Source organism: Manduca sexta, unplaced genomic scaffold (genome assembly GCF_014839805.1).
Source record: "Manduca sexta isolate Smith_Timp_Sample1 unplaced genomic scaffold, JHU_Msex_v1.0 HiC_scaffold_108, whole genome shotgun sequence".
Classification (NCBI taxonomy): Eukaryota; Metazoa; Arthropoda; class Insecta; order Lepidoptera; family Sphingidae; genus Manduca; species Manduca sexta.
Window position 1 is genome coordinate 2783 of NW_023591909.1, and position 15517 is coordinate 18299.

The 15517-nt window shown below is 38.6% G+C and overlaps 2 protein-coding genes and 1 pseudogene across 2 annotated transcripts; 1 reads left to right on the forward strand and 2 right to left on the reverse strand.

Moving 5' to 3' along the window:
* Positions 1–1742: 1742 nt before the first annotated feature.
* On the forward strand, positions 1743–10212 carry LOC119191133 (E3 ubiquitin-protein ligase HECW2; the record flags this gene model as incomplete). Its single annotated transcript, XM_037445020.1, is given in 6 exon segments — positions 1743–1967; positions 2122–2388; positions 7544–7709; positions 8096–8308; positions 8748–8914; positions 9169–10212. Coding segments are annotated over 6 exon segments (1297 nt in total), but the record flags the coding sequence as incomplete, so codon positions are not given.
* Positions 10213–10809: 597 nt separating this feature from the next.
* Positions 10810–12724, reverse strand: LOC115443109 (plasminogen activator inhibitor 1 RNA-binding protein). Its single transcript, XM_030168382.2, is given in 2 exon segments — positions 10810–11601; positions 11604–12724. Coding segments are annotated over 2 exon segments (1161 nt in total). The 5' UTR covers positions 12559–12724; the 3' UTR covers positions 10810–11395.
* A 1114-nt stretch (positions 12725–13838) lies between these two features.
* Positions 13839–15497, reverse strand: LOC119191134 (annotated as a pseudogene).
* Between the last annotated feature and the right edge of the window lie 20 nt (positions 15498–15517).

Here is a 15517-nt window from a genome sequence, read left to right on the forward strand (position 1 = left end):
ACCGTTATTCACAGTTTTGATAGTGGAAAAGACGTGTGAGATATGGGCTAAGTGCGAAAGCTTCGAGGTCACATTTGTTTTTGTAAGATATATTAAAAAAAAAATGTTTGGTATATTCGAATCATTTATTCACTTTATCTCAATTGTTTTAAATTTTCCAATTATTGTATTACACATATTTAAAAGCCCTACATTTCATCCCATCAGTTATTGAAGTTCTATAAACCGTTCTCTATCATTGATCTCTGTCCTTCCATTATTTCATACTTGGAGATCATTCCAAAAACGTTGTGAAGTAGTACTAGTATTAAAAACTCACATTAAACCTAACGGAAGTGATCACTAAAGATGTCACGCATATCTACATTAAGCAATTAACAAGAGGTCCCATCATCGAGCCAGTTTCACACTCTCTGAACGTAGACCATCACACGCTTATTATACTTTTATAGTTCACGCTCTGTTAAATAATGGACGGGACTCACTTTCAAATATGCACATTTTACAGAACAAGGTCAACGGAGATGATTATGTACGTAAATGTGTGTTTTGGAGTCACATATGGGATTATGGGCCTTCTAAGGTATGTGTAGGAGTATCGTTTTACCCTGAGTTTGGTAAACCATCATCGGTGTTTTTAAGTGTTTTAGACGCCCATTATCACAAATATAGAATTGGCATTGGATGGATAAAAACAAAATCACTGGAATATCTGTAATCAATTTGGTTAATATGAAATTACGTTAAAGTGATCCTAGAATCCAACACTCTACATAGATATTTTTTGTATTCGTTTTTTATTTGTTCATAATTATTAATGTTCTCGAATAAATTCAATCCTTGAATACCACTTTCATAACGTTCCTTTTTGATTAATATAAGTGTGCTCTAATTTATCACCGGCTTATCTTCGAATGGATACAAATTACACACTTATTAGTAAACACAAAGTCGGGTATGTATCAAATAATTCACTTGTAGGGCGCACATTAATTCTACGTGCTAAATCGTTTCACAAACGACTAACTCAATTAGCCCCGTTTAGATCATTGAGCATATTTTAACTTGATAGCATACGCGGTCAAATTGAGTTACTTCTCAATTGGCTACATTTGGGTCTTTAAAAACAAAAAGTACTATTTGATTAGCAGCAGTTCTTTTAATTAACTGTATATTGATATTTGTAAATACTTTATTTTTATCAATGGATATTAGACGTATCCAGAGTACAAGTTCGTAAAACTGTGTACATTATTTTTATGCTAACGGACGCGATAAGGTGGCACGTTTTACCCTCTGTTTACTATATTGATCAATAAAAGTTATTGCTCCATAATTATATGTTAACATAACCTACATACATACTCCATTATTGTTATAACGATTGTTGAAGTGATTCACCTTAGTGGTTCGAACAATGAAAGTTGATGTGCTGCAGGTTATGATCGGAATATGCGTCTTTATGCGTTGTTTAGAAACCTATCAATACTTACATGTACTGATGACCAATTCTCGTCTGAGATGCATTATTTTGTAAATTCAAAGTTATTTTATGCGTATACGCAATATCAGTGGCCTTTCATCTCCCGTCTGCTTCCGTTTGTAAATAATCAATATTTCGTCGAACTCACTGGAGCATTTTGGTTTTCTTGGAACGTTTTTGTTATTGTTACCCTGAGCTCGAAGTAGCGGACTTTAAATGTTTATTGTGGTGCCTAACGGGGTGTGTGTTTGTTGTGCAGCCTGTTCGAGCAGGAGATTATGAGCTATGTGCCGGCGGGCGGGTGTGGTCCAACGAGCGGCGCGAGCGCGGCGGCGACAGCGGGCGCGTCCCCCGCCGCCTCGCCCGCCGCCGCGCGCAGCACGCGGGCGCCCGCGCCGCAGCGGCGAGACTTCGAGGCCAAGCTGCGGGCTTTCTATCGCAAACTTGAGAGCAAAGGATACGGCCAGGGACCCGGGAAACTCAAGTAAGTAACAAATGTTCTCTAATCTGAAAATTAAAATAACATTTGAATCAGAAATCACTTTTCTAATCAGTCTCAATCTTATTTTACTAAATAACTTACGTTTTTGCATTTCAATTTCTGGAGTAATTTATAATATCTTAATAAATAATTCCAGATTACATATTCGAAGAGAGCATCTTTTAGAAGATGCATTCCGACGCATCATGTCATGTGGCAAGAAGGAGTTGCAAAAGGGCAAGTTGTGCGTCCTGTGGGACGGCGAGGAAGGCCTGGACTACGGCGGACCGAGTCGGGAGTTCTTCTTCCTGTTGTCAAGAGAACTGTTCAACCCTTACTATGGACTGTTCGAGTACTCGGCGAACGACACGTACACCGTGCATGTCTCACCGATGTCCGCCTTCGTCGATAACCACCACGAATGGTAGGTATAGGGGTTATATTTTCTGCTGATTTTTGCATTAATTATAAACCCTGAAAATATAATATTTTTAACTAAATATATTTAGTTAAAAACAATACAAATGAATCACGTCATCATGTCCACATACTTCTTGTTGTCAACCGAATAATATGCTGTAATGATCTTAGTAGCCTTCTGTTCCACTTCCTGGTCACAGAAACGGTAGTTCATTATTATCTTATTATGTCGATCAATACTAACACGAAACACTATTATGCACCCTGATTATTATCCTCCATTACCATTTACCACACAACACGCGTTATTATTATGTTAGCGTGCCAATTGTCGTAATTAAGTCAATATCGAATTTATTTTTAACATCGGTTCTCTCGAAATTACTTATTCTAGATTCTAGAATAAACTATAGTGTTTGTTCAGCTGGGCTAAATTTAATGTGTTAATTATTTAAAATATTATATTAAAATTCACATCTTTATGACGTTAACAACACAAAATATTCTTCTTTTTCTTTAAGTGCCTCTTCATTGTCGAAGATTAGCCGTCAGCTTCTTGTATTTCTCTTTATCATTGACCAGGCGGAACAGGTGTTCAACGGAGATCATACCGGTCCACACAAAATATAAAGAATATAATTCTTATGATATAAATTAAATCTTCCAGACTCATAATTTCTCAGGATATTATATTTTATCAAAGAAGTTTACTGTCATCCGCTTATGTCTTGCGCCACAACATTACATACGTTAAATATTTTTATTTTTTAAATTATATTTTTTTAAAGGGTATTATAGATTGTATAATGTTGGTATGTAATTTTTTTGCCAATATTGTCATATATGAATGAATACAAAATTGCTCATTGCCAGGACGCGTAGCAAAGTATCGTGAGAACTTCCTTTACATTTTAAATTGTATTTTAATGTCACATTCATTACCACTTCCCAAAGTGTTGGAACTGTATTGTTTTTACAACTCATTACTAGCTTCATGCATTTTTAATCTTATGTGAAGCGAAATATGGTTAACAATTTCAATTGGTGTTCATTTTTTATAATGAAACATTTTGATTAAAGTTATTATCAGAGCCATTGATAAATTAAAAATAAATCTGAGAACTCTAATATTTAGTGATGATTGGATTTATAAGATACGTTTTATTAAAATAAAGAACTGCATGGTCACATAATATTACATATACAAGTCTTGTATCGTAAATAATAGTAACTAGGGATGTTTATTCGCATATTATACCACGGAGTTTATCTAATTAATATATCGCATTTATATTAAACTAGGTATGGTTCACGGCTTCGCCCACATGAAAAGCCTTTCTCGCTGCAAAAGTGTCTAAATTACAGTAACTATCCATAACGCCACCTGGGACCTTATTATCTTTGCCACAAGTATTTTTTTTTTGACAGCACATAACTCATGACGTCACGTTTAACACAATATAAATTGGCGTACAGAATATCACGTTAATTTAACAAAGAAGACGTAACCCGGTCGCGTTACGGGTTAACTCTGCCATAGAGGTGGCTGAACCGGTGTCTATGAAATAGTCTGATGAAAAAGAGTATGTTATGGTAATCCATCGACACATGTTCAAGAACATTCGCCAATGAATAATATAGTAAGATAACAGGAGAAATATAATGTTCATTACATTTAAACTAAAATACGTTGCAAATAAACGTAAAATAAATTACAAAGCTATATAATATGTATAGGTATATATAGTAAATAGTTTTGTAATTGCAATTCAGCGTACGTAATGTGTTGTATGTAACAAAAAAAACTTGCATACAAATGTTAATTGCAACACTAACTCCCAAACTAGACCACTACACGTTGTTTCCTATTTTTTGTTATGAATCACACAAATTGAATTTTTAGACATAGCCTAATTTTTTATATCACTTTTTGTCGTGGTCGATATTTTGATTTCAAATGGCCCATTACTTAACACTTGGCAGGATATTGCCAAAAACACCGTAACTGCGGTCTTGCTCATTAAATTTACTACTTCACGAATCGCGACATTAATCAGGATAACCATTTTTGTGTCGAATTACATTAAAACCAGTTGCTTTATGTCCCCGAACACCTAATGCTTCCGTAAGTAATTCTTAAATGTGAATAAATTATAATTTTACTGTAATTATTATACTACGAAGTATAGATTATAATTTTTTTTATGTCATAAATAAAGTAGTAAGTTAAACTTAATATTTTAAGATTAATTAGCTCGTATATTGAATTTAATATCGTTAAATATAAATATTGTCTATAGTATGACATTCTATAGTTTGACAAAGATTACGCCGTGTCGTTCGGCGAAGGAAATAAAGTTGTTCGGGTTGAATTGTTACAATATTTAATTTAAAATTTTAGGGTCATCTTTTTTCTATCTCTTTGGCAAGGCGTAGGGTCATCTCACAAGAACGTTCAAAGAACCAATTTTAATTTGGATATTTTGATATCTACGCTTTTAACATCCGTCATTAGTGCATCATGATAATAATTTGATTAAAAGTGCTATAAATATTTATATTTATAAGGTAAATGTATTTTTTTACATAAAAAATATATACTTAGTCTGGCCATAAATACTGTTACACTTAATTATAAAAAAATATTACATTTGAATTTCGAATCTGTCATTTTTATACGATTGTTCATTGTGTTTTCTCATTTTGGCGCCAATACATTGTAAAATATTTTGCGATATTAAAATGGTGTGGGGTGATAAAGAGAACCGAATCGCTGTGATAGCATTACACAAAGTAGGTATGGAGCCAAATGCAATTTTTAAAACTCTCCATACACTTGGTATTAGTAAAATGTTTGTGTACCGGGCTATTAATAGGTACAATGAGACCTCCTCTGTTTGTGACAGAAAAGATCTGGCCGTCCACGTAGTGTTCGTACGAAAAAGGTGGTCAAAGCAGTAAGGGAAAGAATTCGAAGAAATCCTGTCCGAAAGCAAAAGATTTTATCTCGGGAAATGAAGATAGCACCTAGAACCATGTCGCGTATTTTAAAAGATGACTTAGGACTTGCAGCCTATAAGAGACGCACTGGCCATTTCTTAACTGATAATTTAAAGAAGAATAGGGTGGTAAAATCGAAACAACTACTGAAGCGGTACGCAAAGGGAGGTCACAGAAAAATTTTGTTTACGGATGAGAAAATTTTTACAATTGAGCAACATTTTAACAAACAAAATGACCGTATTTATGCTCAAAGCTCTAAGGAAGCTTCCCAATTAGTCGACAGAGTGCAACGTGGACATTATCCGACTTCAGTGATGGTTTGGTGGGGTGTTAGCTATGAAGGAGTGACTGAGCCATATTTTTGTGAAAAGGTATCAAAACATCGGCACAAGTGTATCAAGATACCATTCTTGAGAAGGTAGTTAAGCCCCTTAACATCACCATGTTCAATAACCAAGTATGGTCCTTCCAGCAAGACTCGGCGCCGGGTCATAAAGCTCGGTCCACGCAGTCTTGGTTGGAATCGAACGTTTCGGACTTCATCAGAGCTGAAGACTGGCCGTCGTCTAGTCCCGATCTTAATCCGCTGGATTATGATTTGTGGTCAGTTTTAGAGAGTACAGCTTGCTCTAAACGCCATGATAATTTGGAGTCCCTAAAACAATCTATACGATTGGCAGTGAAGAATTTTCCCATGGAAAGAGTGCGTGCTTCTATTGATAACTGGCCTCATCGTTTAAAGGACTGTATTGCAGCCAATGGAGACCACTTCGAATAAGCTTTTTATATTTTTAATTGTTTTATATTTATGTATTAAACTGACACACTGTAAAAGTAATAAATGTTATTTGCAGTTAACAATTTTCTTTTTTCTTTATTACAATATTTATGGCAAGACTAGGTACTTAGCTTATCACTTTTATTATGATAAATAGGTTTGTTTCATTAGTTAGAATGGTGTCTACGTTTGGAAATTTTCTTTTTATTACAAACTTACTTTTTATTGTGAATTAAATTTGAGAACTTGCTGGTACAGAATTAGAACAATGAGACAAAGCATATTGTGTATTAAAATATAGACACCTTGTAATATTACCAATATCGATTTAACATAAAATTAGCTCCAGTCCCAAATAATGTCATTATTCAAATGCCATGCGATAATATCGACTGCCGTGGCGTGTCGTCGTTGACGCGTGTCCATTGATTTTTGTATGAATATAGATTATTGTTGTCCAGACAATGCATTATGTGAATTGTTTCATACAATATAAGAGCACTTGATTACATTATCATCGAGTGTAGTCATTGAATGAGCGACGCACTTTATTCTCAAATATTCATGATAATTGTAAAGTGTATGGCTGAGAGCCAGTTTAGCACTGGAATTGCTATAATAATGAATGGGCATCCTGCCGCGGATCTACCATGAAGGCTTTTTGGACTGTAGCCCTGGGCCTAGATTGATAAGCAATCAGCGCCCTCTATATTCTGTTAAAATAAAACCCTTTGTAGTGTCATTGCGGACCATAACAATTTAGGTGTAGAGTTACAACAAACGTAACAAACAAACACGCGTACATTCCCAGCTGTGCACGGATTTTTTGTCGCGTCTCTCAGTAACATAAGTCGAAAATGTAACCCGAGATCGAGTTACAATGTTTTAACTGATGTGTAACTAACGCCAAGACCGTACGTGAACTGTTCAAATGGTATTACGTAACGGGCTTGGATTTAATTTTTTTGTTATTAACGTACTCTACTTTTGTCTTCTTTGGGCATCAACTAAAAGAAAATCAGTGCGTTTTTGTGACTTTTTTGTGAATAAACCACGAGAATCGCCGTGTTCTAATATTTTTCTATAATGACAAGTAGGCTTAGTTAAGTTTTGCGTTACTAATAAAAGACGTCACCACAAGAAATCGATATATAATCCATTAGTATAGGTCACTCAATTTTTGCTACCCTGTATTGCCTGCGTGCAGGTGCCTACTTTGTCCGACCAAGCTCCCCGATTCAGTAACCCGTGGGCATATTACCAAATACGACACTATGGCAGGACATTTCCCTGTCTTGCAATCCCGAGATATTTATAATTTGTATGCCTTCCTATTTGTTGTTTGATGCCGGCGTGCTAACAGTGCAGTATGGCGCAGGTTCCGTTTCTCGGGGCGCGTGCTGGGCCTGGCGCTGGTGCACGGGTACCTGCTGGAGGCGTGGTTCACGCGCGCGCTGTACCGCGCGCTGCTGCGCCTGCCGCCCGCGCTCGAGGACGTCGACGCGCTCGACGCACAGTTCGCCGCCTCGCTGCGCTGGCTGCAGGTATGGCGCCCAGTACTTACTGGACAAATGACCGCAAGCCTCCCAATGTACACTCAAATATTAGAATTGCGATGCCTAAATAAAAAAATTACGACCTCCTGAGTGTCTTGCAAACCTATACCAAACTAGAATTGAGTGCACGCTATCCAAACGAGGCAGATCAAGTTACATGCCTATTATTAAAAAATAAAATTTGTCATTTTATGGAACAGCGCCATCTGTAATGGTATACTTGCACTAAGTGCGTAACTTACAGTAACAACAAACAACAGTAATTACCTATTTATGATCCATGAATATGACCTAATAAAGCTTAAAGGAAGACAATATGAAATAACTGATTTTCTGGTAATCTTCTCTAAATAACATTTTCATATTTCCAACAGTCCGCGCGTTGCGTGTCATCACTCGAGCTAACATTTGCGGTTTCGGAACGTCTCGCCGACGGGCGGGTGTTGGAACGGGAACTGAAGCCCGGCGGGAGGGACATAGCCGTCACGGAGAGGAACAAGAAGGAGTACCTGGAGAGGGTCGTGCGGTGGAGGGTCGAGAGGGGAGTCGCGGAGCAGACCGAGTGGCTTGTACGAGGGTTCCACGAGGTAAGATTTGATAGATGTTGATTATTAGTTTGTGTAGTTCTTTTATTCCTTGTGTATAGGTTCAATAGTTGTATATTATCCTACATTTCTAGAAGCTGTATTCTCTTGGCATTACGGTTTATAACGGATAGGGTAGATCATGTACTAGGTGTCAGATTTGCCCATTGAATTGTTTACTAACTTTTTTATATTTTTTTTAAAATCATTTGTTGGCAGACCCTAAACTTATACGTATATATTTTTAGATGTTTGTCAGTGTCTCATGTGGGTCGAATATCATATAAAATGGTAATAGTCATGTAAATTATATAACCCTCCGATCACACATAGCTACAAATTCATTGTATAATATTGTTAGCTGTGTGCCTTTATACATTATTTGTTGTTTGTGTGTGTATCGTAAAATACATGGTTTAAAATGTGATGGTCGTTCCGTCAGGTGGTGGACCCTCGGCTGGTGGCGGCGTTCGACGCGCGCGAGCTGGAGTTGGTGATCGCGGGCGCGCCCGAGCTCGACGTGGCGGACTGGCGTGCCAACACCGAGTACCGCGGCGGCTACCACGACGCGCACCCCGTCATCATATGGTTCTGGCAGGCTATCGACAGGTATGCACTCTGTGCCACACTCGACCCGGATTACAAATGTTGGAGTTTTCCGAAGCAATAGTAACGGAAATAGTTTGCACCATAATCAACATGAGATAAAGTTCTACTATTTCTCTGCCCCTTTGCTTCTCAGTTCTAGTAAAATAATATTGCTATTTGTATATATCAGATTAATCAAAATTTTGTTTTAATATTTTGGTGCCATTGCACTGTCGTAATTGGATCTGTTTATTTAAACTGCATGGTGATTGCAGATTCACAAACGAGCAGCGTCTGCGGCTGGTGCAGTTCGTGACGGGCACGTCGTCGATCCCGTACGAGGGGTTCTCGGCGCTGCGCGGGTCGACGGGTCCGCGGCGGTTCTGCATCGAGCGCTGGGGCCGCGTGGAGTCGCTGCCTCGCGCCCACACCTGCTTCAACCGGCTCGACCTGCCGCCCTACCCCACGCCGCAGCTGCTGCACGAGAAACTGCTGTTGGCCGTCGAAGAAACCAACACGTTCGGCATCGAGTGAAGCGGCGGCGATATCTTTTGGTCTAGATTTATTGTTCCGTGCAAATCGTAGAACGCTTCGGCGGCTCGCACGAACCGCAGTAATGTAGGTCGCGGTAGACTTAATTAGCGTTCAGTACTCACTGGCCAATACTGAAAATCTACATCCGATAAGGATTATCGGCGAGTTCGGTGACCTCGCGAACGTATTGAAAACGCATAAGCAGCTGTAAATAATCGTGACTAATATAAACACTTTTGTTGTCAATGTAAATAATAGTCAATTGATAAGGCAGACGAAGGACAAAGATAGTGTAGGGAGTGAAACATAAAGTAGATGTGCCTAGATATTTATTGTTGTAACTAAATAGCCACTTATCCTACGAGGTTTGTACTTTATTAACGCTTTTATTGTAAGTGAATGTATACTGTGGCTGTGAACGGGACTCAAGTCCTGTGTTTAGATATTACGCTTTACGTCACTAATTTATAATTATATCGTAAATGTAACCTATCTATGACCCTTCATAAGGATGTTTAATTTATTGGTACAGTAGCAAATACTTCAATGTGAGTTATGGAAAATAAGTATTTCAACAAAGTATTATAAATTTTGCTCATGAATTCAAATTCAGCAGATATAGGAGGATTACGTACGAGAGCCCTAGTCAGTTGTGTATATTACAGTAAACGGAGAAGGACTGGTTACTGGTGGTACTGGCATTCCAAACCTCTGTCTTCTAGCTTTCCTCGCATGTTTGGGGAGCACAGCGCTGCAACCCCTTGCTAACTCGACAACATACAAAACAATGTGTACTTGTGATGTGCAAATGTTGATGTTCCTTTGTTATTAGTAGTAATTTTTCTGTATGAACTTGTATCACTATGTATTATTTCCCATATGAATATAATTTTACATGCAGTTCTTAGAACAAACCACCAAATTTGTATTTCAAATGTAAATAAATAACTTATTTATTGTGCTTAAGTATCCATTACAATACATAGTGTATGTTTAATGTTTATTTTTGTAAGTAATAGCTATATTGTGTTGAATATTTAACTATTTGTGTATGTGTTTCTTGTGGGTGAATTTTAAATAAATTGTTTTGTGTGAAAAATGGTGAAATGTGTCAATATACAACATTACTTACAAATATTTGTTTGATTTACCCAATATTATGAGCAACATGAGCAGCAGTGGGCTAACCACAAACCAAGAACAGATTGTGAAATCACACCCACTCCCCACGCCCACCTATTACAAAACATGATCTTGCATATATTTAATAAAAGCAGATTAAGATAGTTGACACCCTTGCGTAGGCAATCAAGGGGAGGAATGACTAGCAGGAAAAGAAAGGTAATAATGCACTGAATTTATGAAAATAATGAAGAAAAATATCACACATACAAAATGTTTATTTTCCAAGAAATTCGTGTAACAACAAAAATCAACCTTGTATTTTTAAAACCTTATCTTTTAAACATATACTATTTACAGTTCCCGAAGTCTGCATTTGTCAACACAAACTCATCTTGTTATAAAATGCAACAAGGGTTATTTTTTTCACAAATTACTATACTAAGTTGTGACGGAGTTATTTAATTATAGCATGTCACAGTCTGCAGTTTAAAATCTTAATTCTCAAGTTAAATGAAAGCTGTGATTACAATATAATAAAAGCTACTGTAACTAGATGCATTATTTGTTTAGCAGTGTATTCAAAATTAAAACTTAAAAATATCCTCCCCCTCCACTGCGACCGGGCGGTGCTTGAGCGCAATAAGTCAACCCCCTATCATAAACCCAAATAAGTCAAGTCGATTCACGAATAAACTGTCAACATCTACATTGACAACACAATGTAATTATAATACACGCTCATGTAAATATTTTGTATATTTACTTCAAAAATAACGGTACAATATTTAATTTGTAACTCTATCGTAGTTTCGAAAGGGAGAAGAGCGAAGGCTCACTGCGAGTCTAGCTGAGAGAGGGGAAGTCCTTGCTGTCGTCCACCTTAGGCGGCGCCGTGGTCTGGCGCAGCACTGGACGCTCCTCGGGCTGCGGCTCTTCGCGGGGCGGAGCGCCCCTGCCGCGACCACGACCGCGTCCGCGCCCGCGTCCACCTGGGCCGCCGCGCCGCGCCTGGTCGTTGAACGTGAACTCAATGCCGAGCACGCGTTTTGGCGGCCCACACGCTGCGGATAGTCCGACAGGTCATATTCCTCGTCGCTGTCCTCGTCCTCGCCGCGCTCGCCCTCCTTCTTACGCTCGAGCATCACCAAGTTCTTCCACTGGCTGAGGTCCTCTCCCTCGCCGGCCTTGCGCAGGTTGTACTGCGGCTGGGTGCGCTGTGCGTTGCGCAGCGCCTTGTACTCGTCGAGGGTGAGCTCGCGCGGCTCCTCCTCGGTGGGGGCGGCGCGCTCCGGCTCGGGCTGCTGTCCATCGCCGGCGCCAGCCTCTGGCGCCTTCTCTTCTGTCGCCTCGCCCTCGGAGCCCGTCTTGTTAAACTCATCAATCTCGTCCTTGAGCGTGCCCCAGTTGTGCGGGCCGGCGCCCTCGCGCTTGTCGACCGGTTTCACGCCGGTCTTGTCGGATCCCGATCTCCTGTCGAACTCGCGCTTGCCCCGATTGTCATAGGGAGGCCGCGGCCCGCGCGGTCCGTCGCGAGGCTCACGCGGCGGTCTCGGTCCCCGGCGCTCTGCACCTTCGGGATTGTCGCTGAAGTTGCGCCGCTCGAAGTTGGGGCGACGGTCTCCAAACTCACGTCTTGGAGGCCGCGGCACCCCTTCCTTGTTCTCCACGGTGCCGTTCTGCGGCCGGTCTTCACGGCGGCGAGGCGGCGGGCGTTCCGCATTGCGCTCATTCGGCCGTGCTGGGCCCTTGCTCTTTAGTTGTTCGCCGCTCTTGATGTCCTGAGACTTCACATTTTGAGTCTCCTTGATTCCCTTCCGGGCGGGAGCAGTACCGCCTTTGGCGGGTTTCACCTCAGGTTTGCCTTTGTTCTCTTTTTCGGCATCTTTGGTCTTCTTTTTGAGCTCTTTCGCCTGCTCACGCGCTTTTAACGCATCAAGAGGATCGGACTCATCGTCCAAGAAAAGAGCATATCTGTTCACGACTCCCACACCGTAGGAATTCTCCATTGTGATCCTCTTGATGATTTAATCACACTAGAACTGGATGTTATTGGATTATTTTCACACACTTTAGTAAGGCGACATTTTGTCTTATTTTATTGATTTCATTTAATATGGCGGACAAAACGAACACACTACTACGCCATATGACGAAAGGAATAGAGAAAAGATTGGAGATGGCGGAACACTTTTTTAAAAACTTTGTCTATGGTACATCACCAACAAATAAAACAAGTTGACATTCTCGACGTAAGTCTAACATGCGACCTACTTGCCGATAAATGTAATATACTTTATAAAATATATCCAATATTATTATATTATTATTATTTATAAGATAACTGTAATTTATAAATTATTTATAATTCTAAACTTGCGATTATAATAAATGTAATGTTACTATTTGCAAAAGTTTTATGAAATGTTAGGATGTCTGTCTGTATGTTTACTTATAAGCAAAGACTTAAAAACATTTCTTCGAAGAATATTATGAATCGACTATTTGCATGAATTATTGTATAGAAATTACCAAGAATTTGATTGATGGTTTTAAGTAAAAATATTTTTTTTATATTACTAGACTTACTAGATTTTACTCGTGGCTTTCCCGCTACAAAAGTCACTAAATCTTTATATTTTTCCATAGCACCATCTGTACCACGTCTACACCATTTATCTCAAAATCAGATTTAAAATAAACGAATACTCTGAGAGTAAATCATTAGGATAAAAAGTAGCGAATATATTAGTCTAGGACAATATGAAACATGCGCGTGCCAAATTTCATCCAAATATATTTAGTGATTTCTGCATTTACTTGTAAAAAAAGAGTTAAGTTTTTACTATATTATTATAGATGTTCACTCCTAAGCGTGAATAACTATAATAATATCGTGCTAGAGCTGTTCTGTATTTATTACTGAATAACGACATGTTGATCGGATTCAATATATTACGGCCGCACTGTTATTGTCTGTCGTAAAATCGCAATATCATGAAAGATTCTGACTTTTGTGATATTATGGATATATTTGGCAATACTGGCATCGTAGGTTTCTACTAGTTAGTCTTTTTTTTCTGGCGAAGGGATAAGTTAATGATTGTAGAGAAGAGTAAATGGGTTTTTCGTGCGTACGAATCTGAGCGGTTTTTTTAGGCTTAATCTTCAGCAGGTGAATATCCAATGCACGAGATCTGACTGATGCATCTTTCGACATTCGCCGTGACTGATTGAAAGCTGACTCCAGTAAATTTAAATGTCATTACACTACAGAGGAATGAAACAATTTTGGGAACTTCCTCTTTATGTATTATAGAAAGTGATACTAAATTTACAAAACGCCAAAACAATGTTCAAAAACCTTGAAATAACTGTTAATGAAACCTAATTCATTTCGTTGGACATGAACACGGAGATGATTTCGTGGACGCTGCAGGTCCTAAACAAGTTTCCATTAACAAGCCACAAACTAAATAAGGGTCACAATCACCGGCAGGTCTTCTGTCTTCTAAAAAGCCTTTACCTTTTTCCTTCACGTGCCTTTGGAGGCGAATGGAAGCTTTTCTACTAGCAACACCCCAAGAAAACTTATCGAAAGGTGCTGTTTCAAATTTCCCTGATAAACGCATTCTATTTGTAGTTTCATCATTACCGTATTTTTTCATATGCTTCATATGATTGGCTTCTAATTTTTTTATGCATTCTTCAATGAATTTAAAACCACCATCCGATCGCATTCTTTTTGTACTAAAATTGTGATGCATGCCTATACCAGGATGTAAGAGTCCCATAGGTTTAGGATGGTAGGTAATGTCAACGCCAAAATCTTCTGCTACGCGCGCCATAATATAACGCGACATCCACAGATCATCTGCCCCTTTGATACCAACCGAAGTACCTATCTGCCACTCCCAGCTCGCATGCATCACTTCAGCATTAGTTCCTTCAAAATCAATACCAGCATACAGGCATGCTTTCCCATGTCCTTCAGTTATATCTCTCCCAACCACGTATTTTGCGCCTACTCCACAATACGAAAACTGATATTTAAAAGATGGAAAGCCACCACCCTTTGGCCAGCCAAGTCCCCAACCATCCATATCCAGCATGGTGTATTCTTGCTCTAATCCAAACCAAGGCTCTTCAGCTGCATGATAATTACACAAGTCATTGCAGTACTTCCTATTGTTTGTAGCAGCAGGTTGACCATCGCCCTGATACACTTCACACATAATAAGCACATGTGGATCACAACGGAACGGGTCACGGTAAACGTAGGCAGGCTTCAATATAGTATCAGAATTATCGGTAGTAGCTTGCCCCGTAGAACTACCATCGAAGGCCCAGGAGGTACTTGATCAGCTGAATATGGTACACAATGAAGGATTTTGTCCTTACTTCGCATATTTATGCCAGATCCATCAATCCAAACATATGTTGCTAATACTTTATTACATGGTAAAGGAAGTCTCATGTATCTGTCCATAACTTTTTTACCTAAAATGTGATTTATAGAATGTTTCAGTAAATTTCTTTTCTGTATATGAATCTGATAATTATTACTCTTCCTCAGTAAAATTACTAATTTGAACAAAGATTCCATAGTTTTTATTAAGAAGTTCACTAAAATTTTTCTATGTTTTACTTTATAACAGGTTTAATGACAGTAGTCAAAAAGAATTATGTATAAAAAACAATGCCTATTTATAAAGAGTATTATACATATTAGAGATATTTACAACAAAATATATTGTACCTTTGTTCCCTGTGTTGTACTTTGTAGCTACAGGAAGAAGCTGAAATAACTGGTTTAAGAGTCATTAATAATAATATGGATTAAATACAGGTCATCACAACAAATTGGAATTGGAATTGGAAATTATTATAACGGAAATTAACTCCTTCTAACTTCTTCTTCGTAAAACAATGGAAATGACATTTCTCGTTACACGGTGTAGAATATAC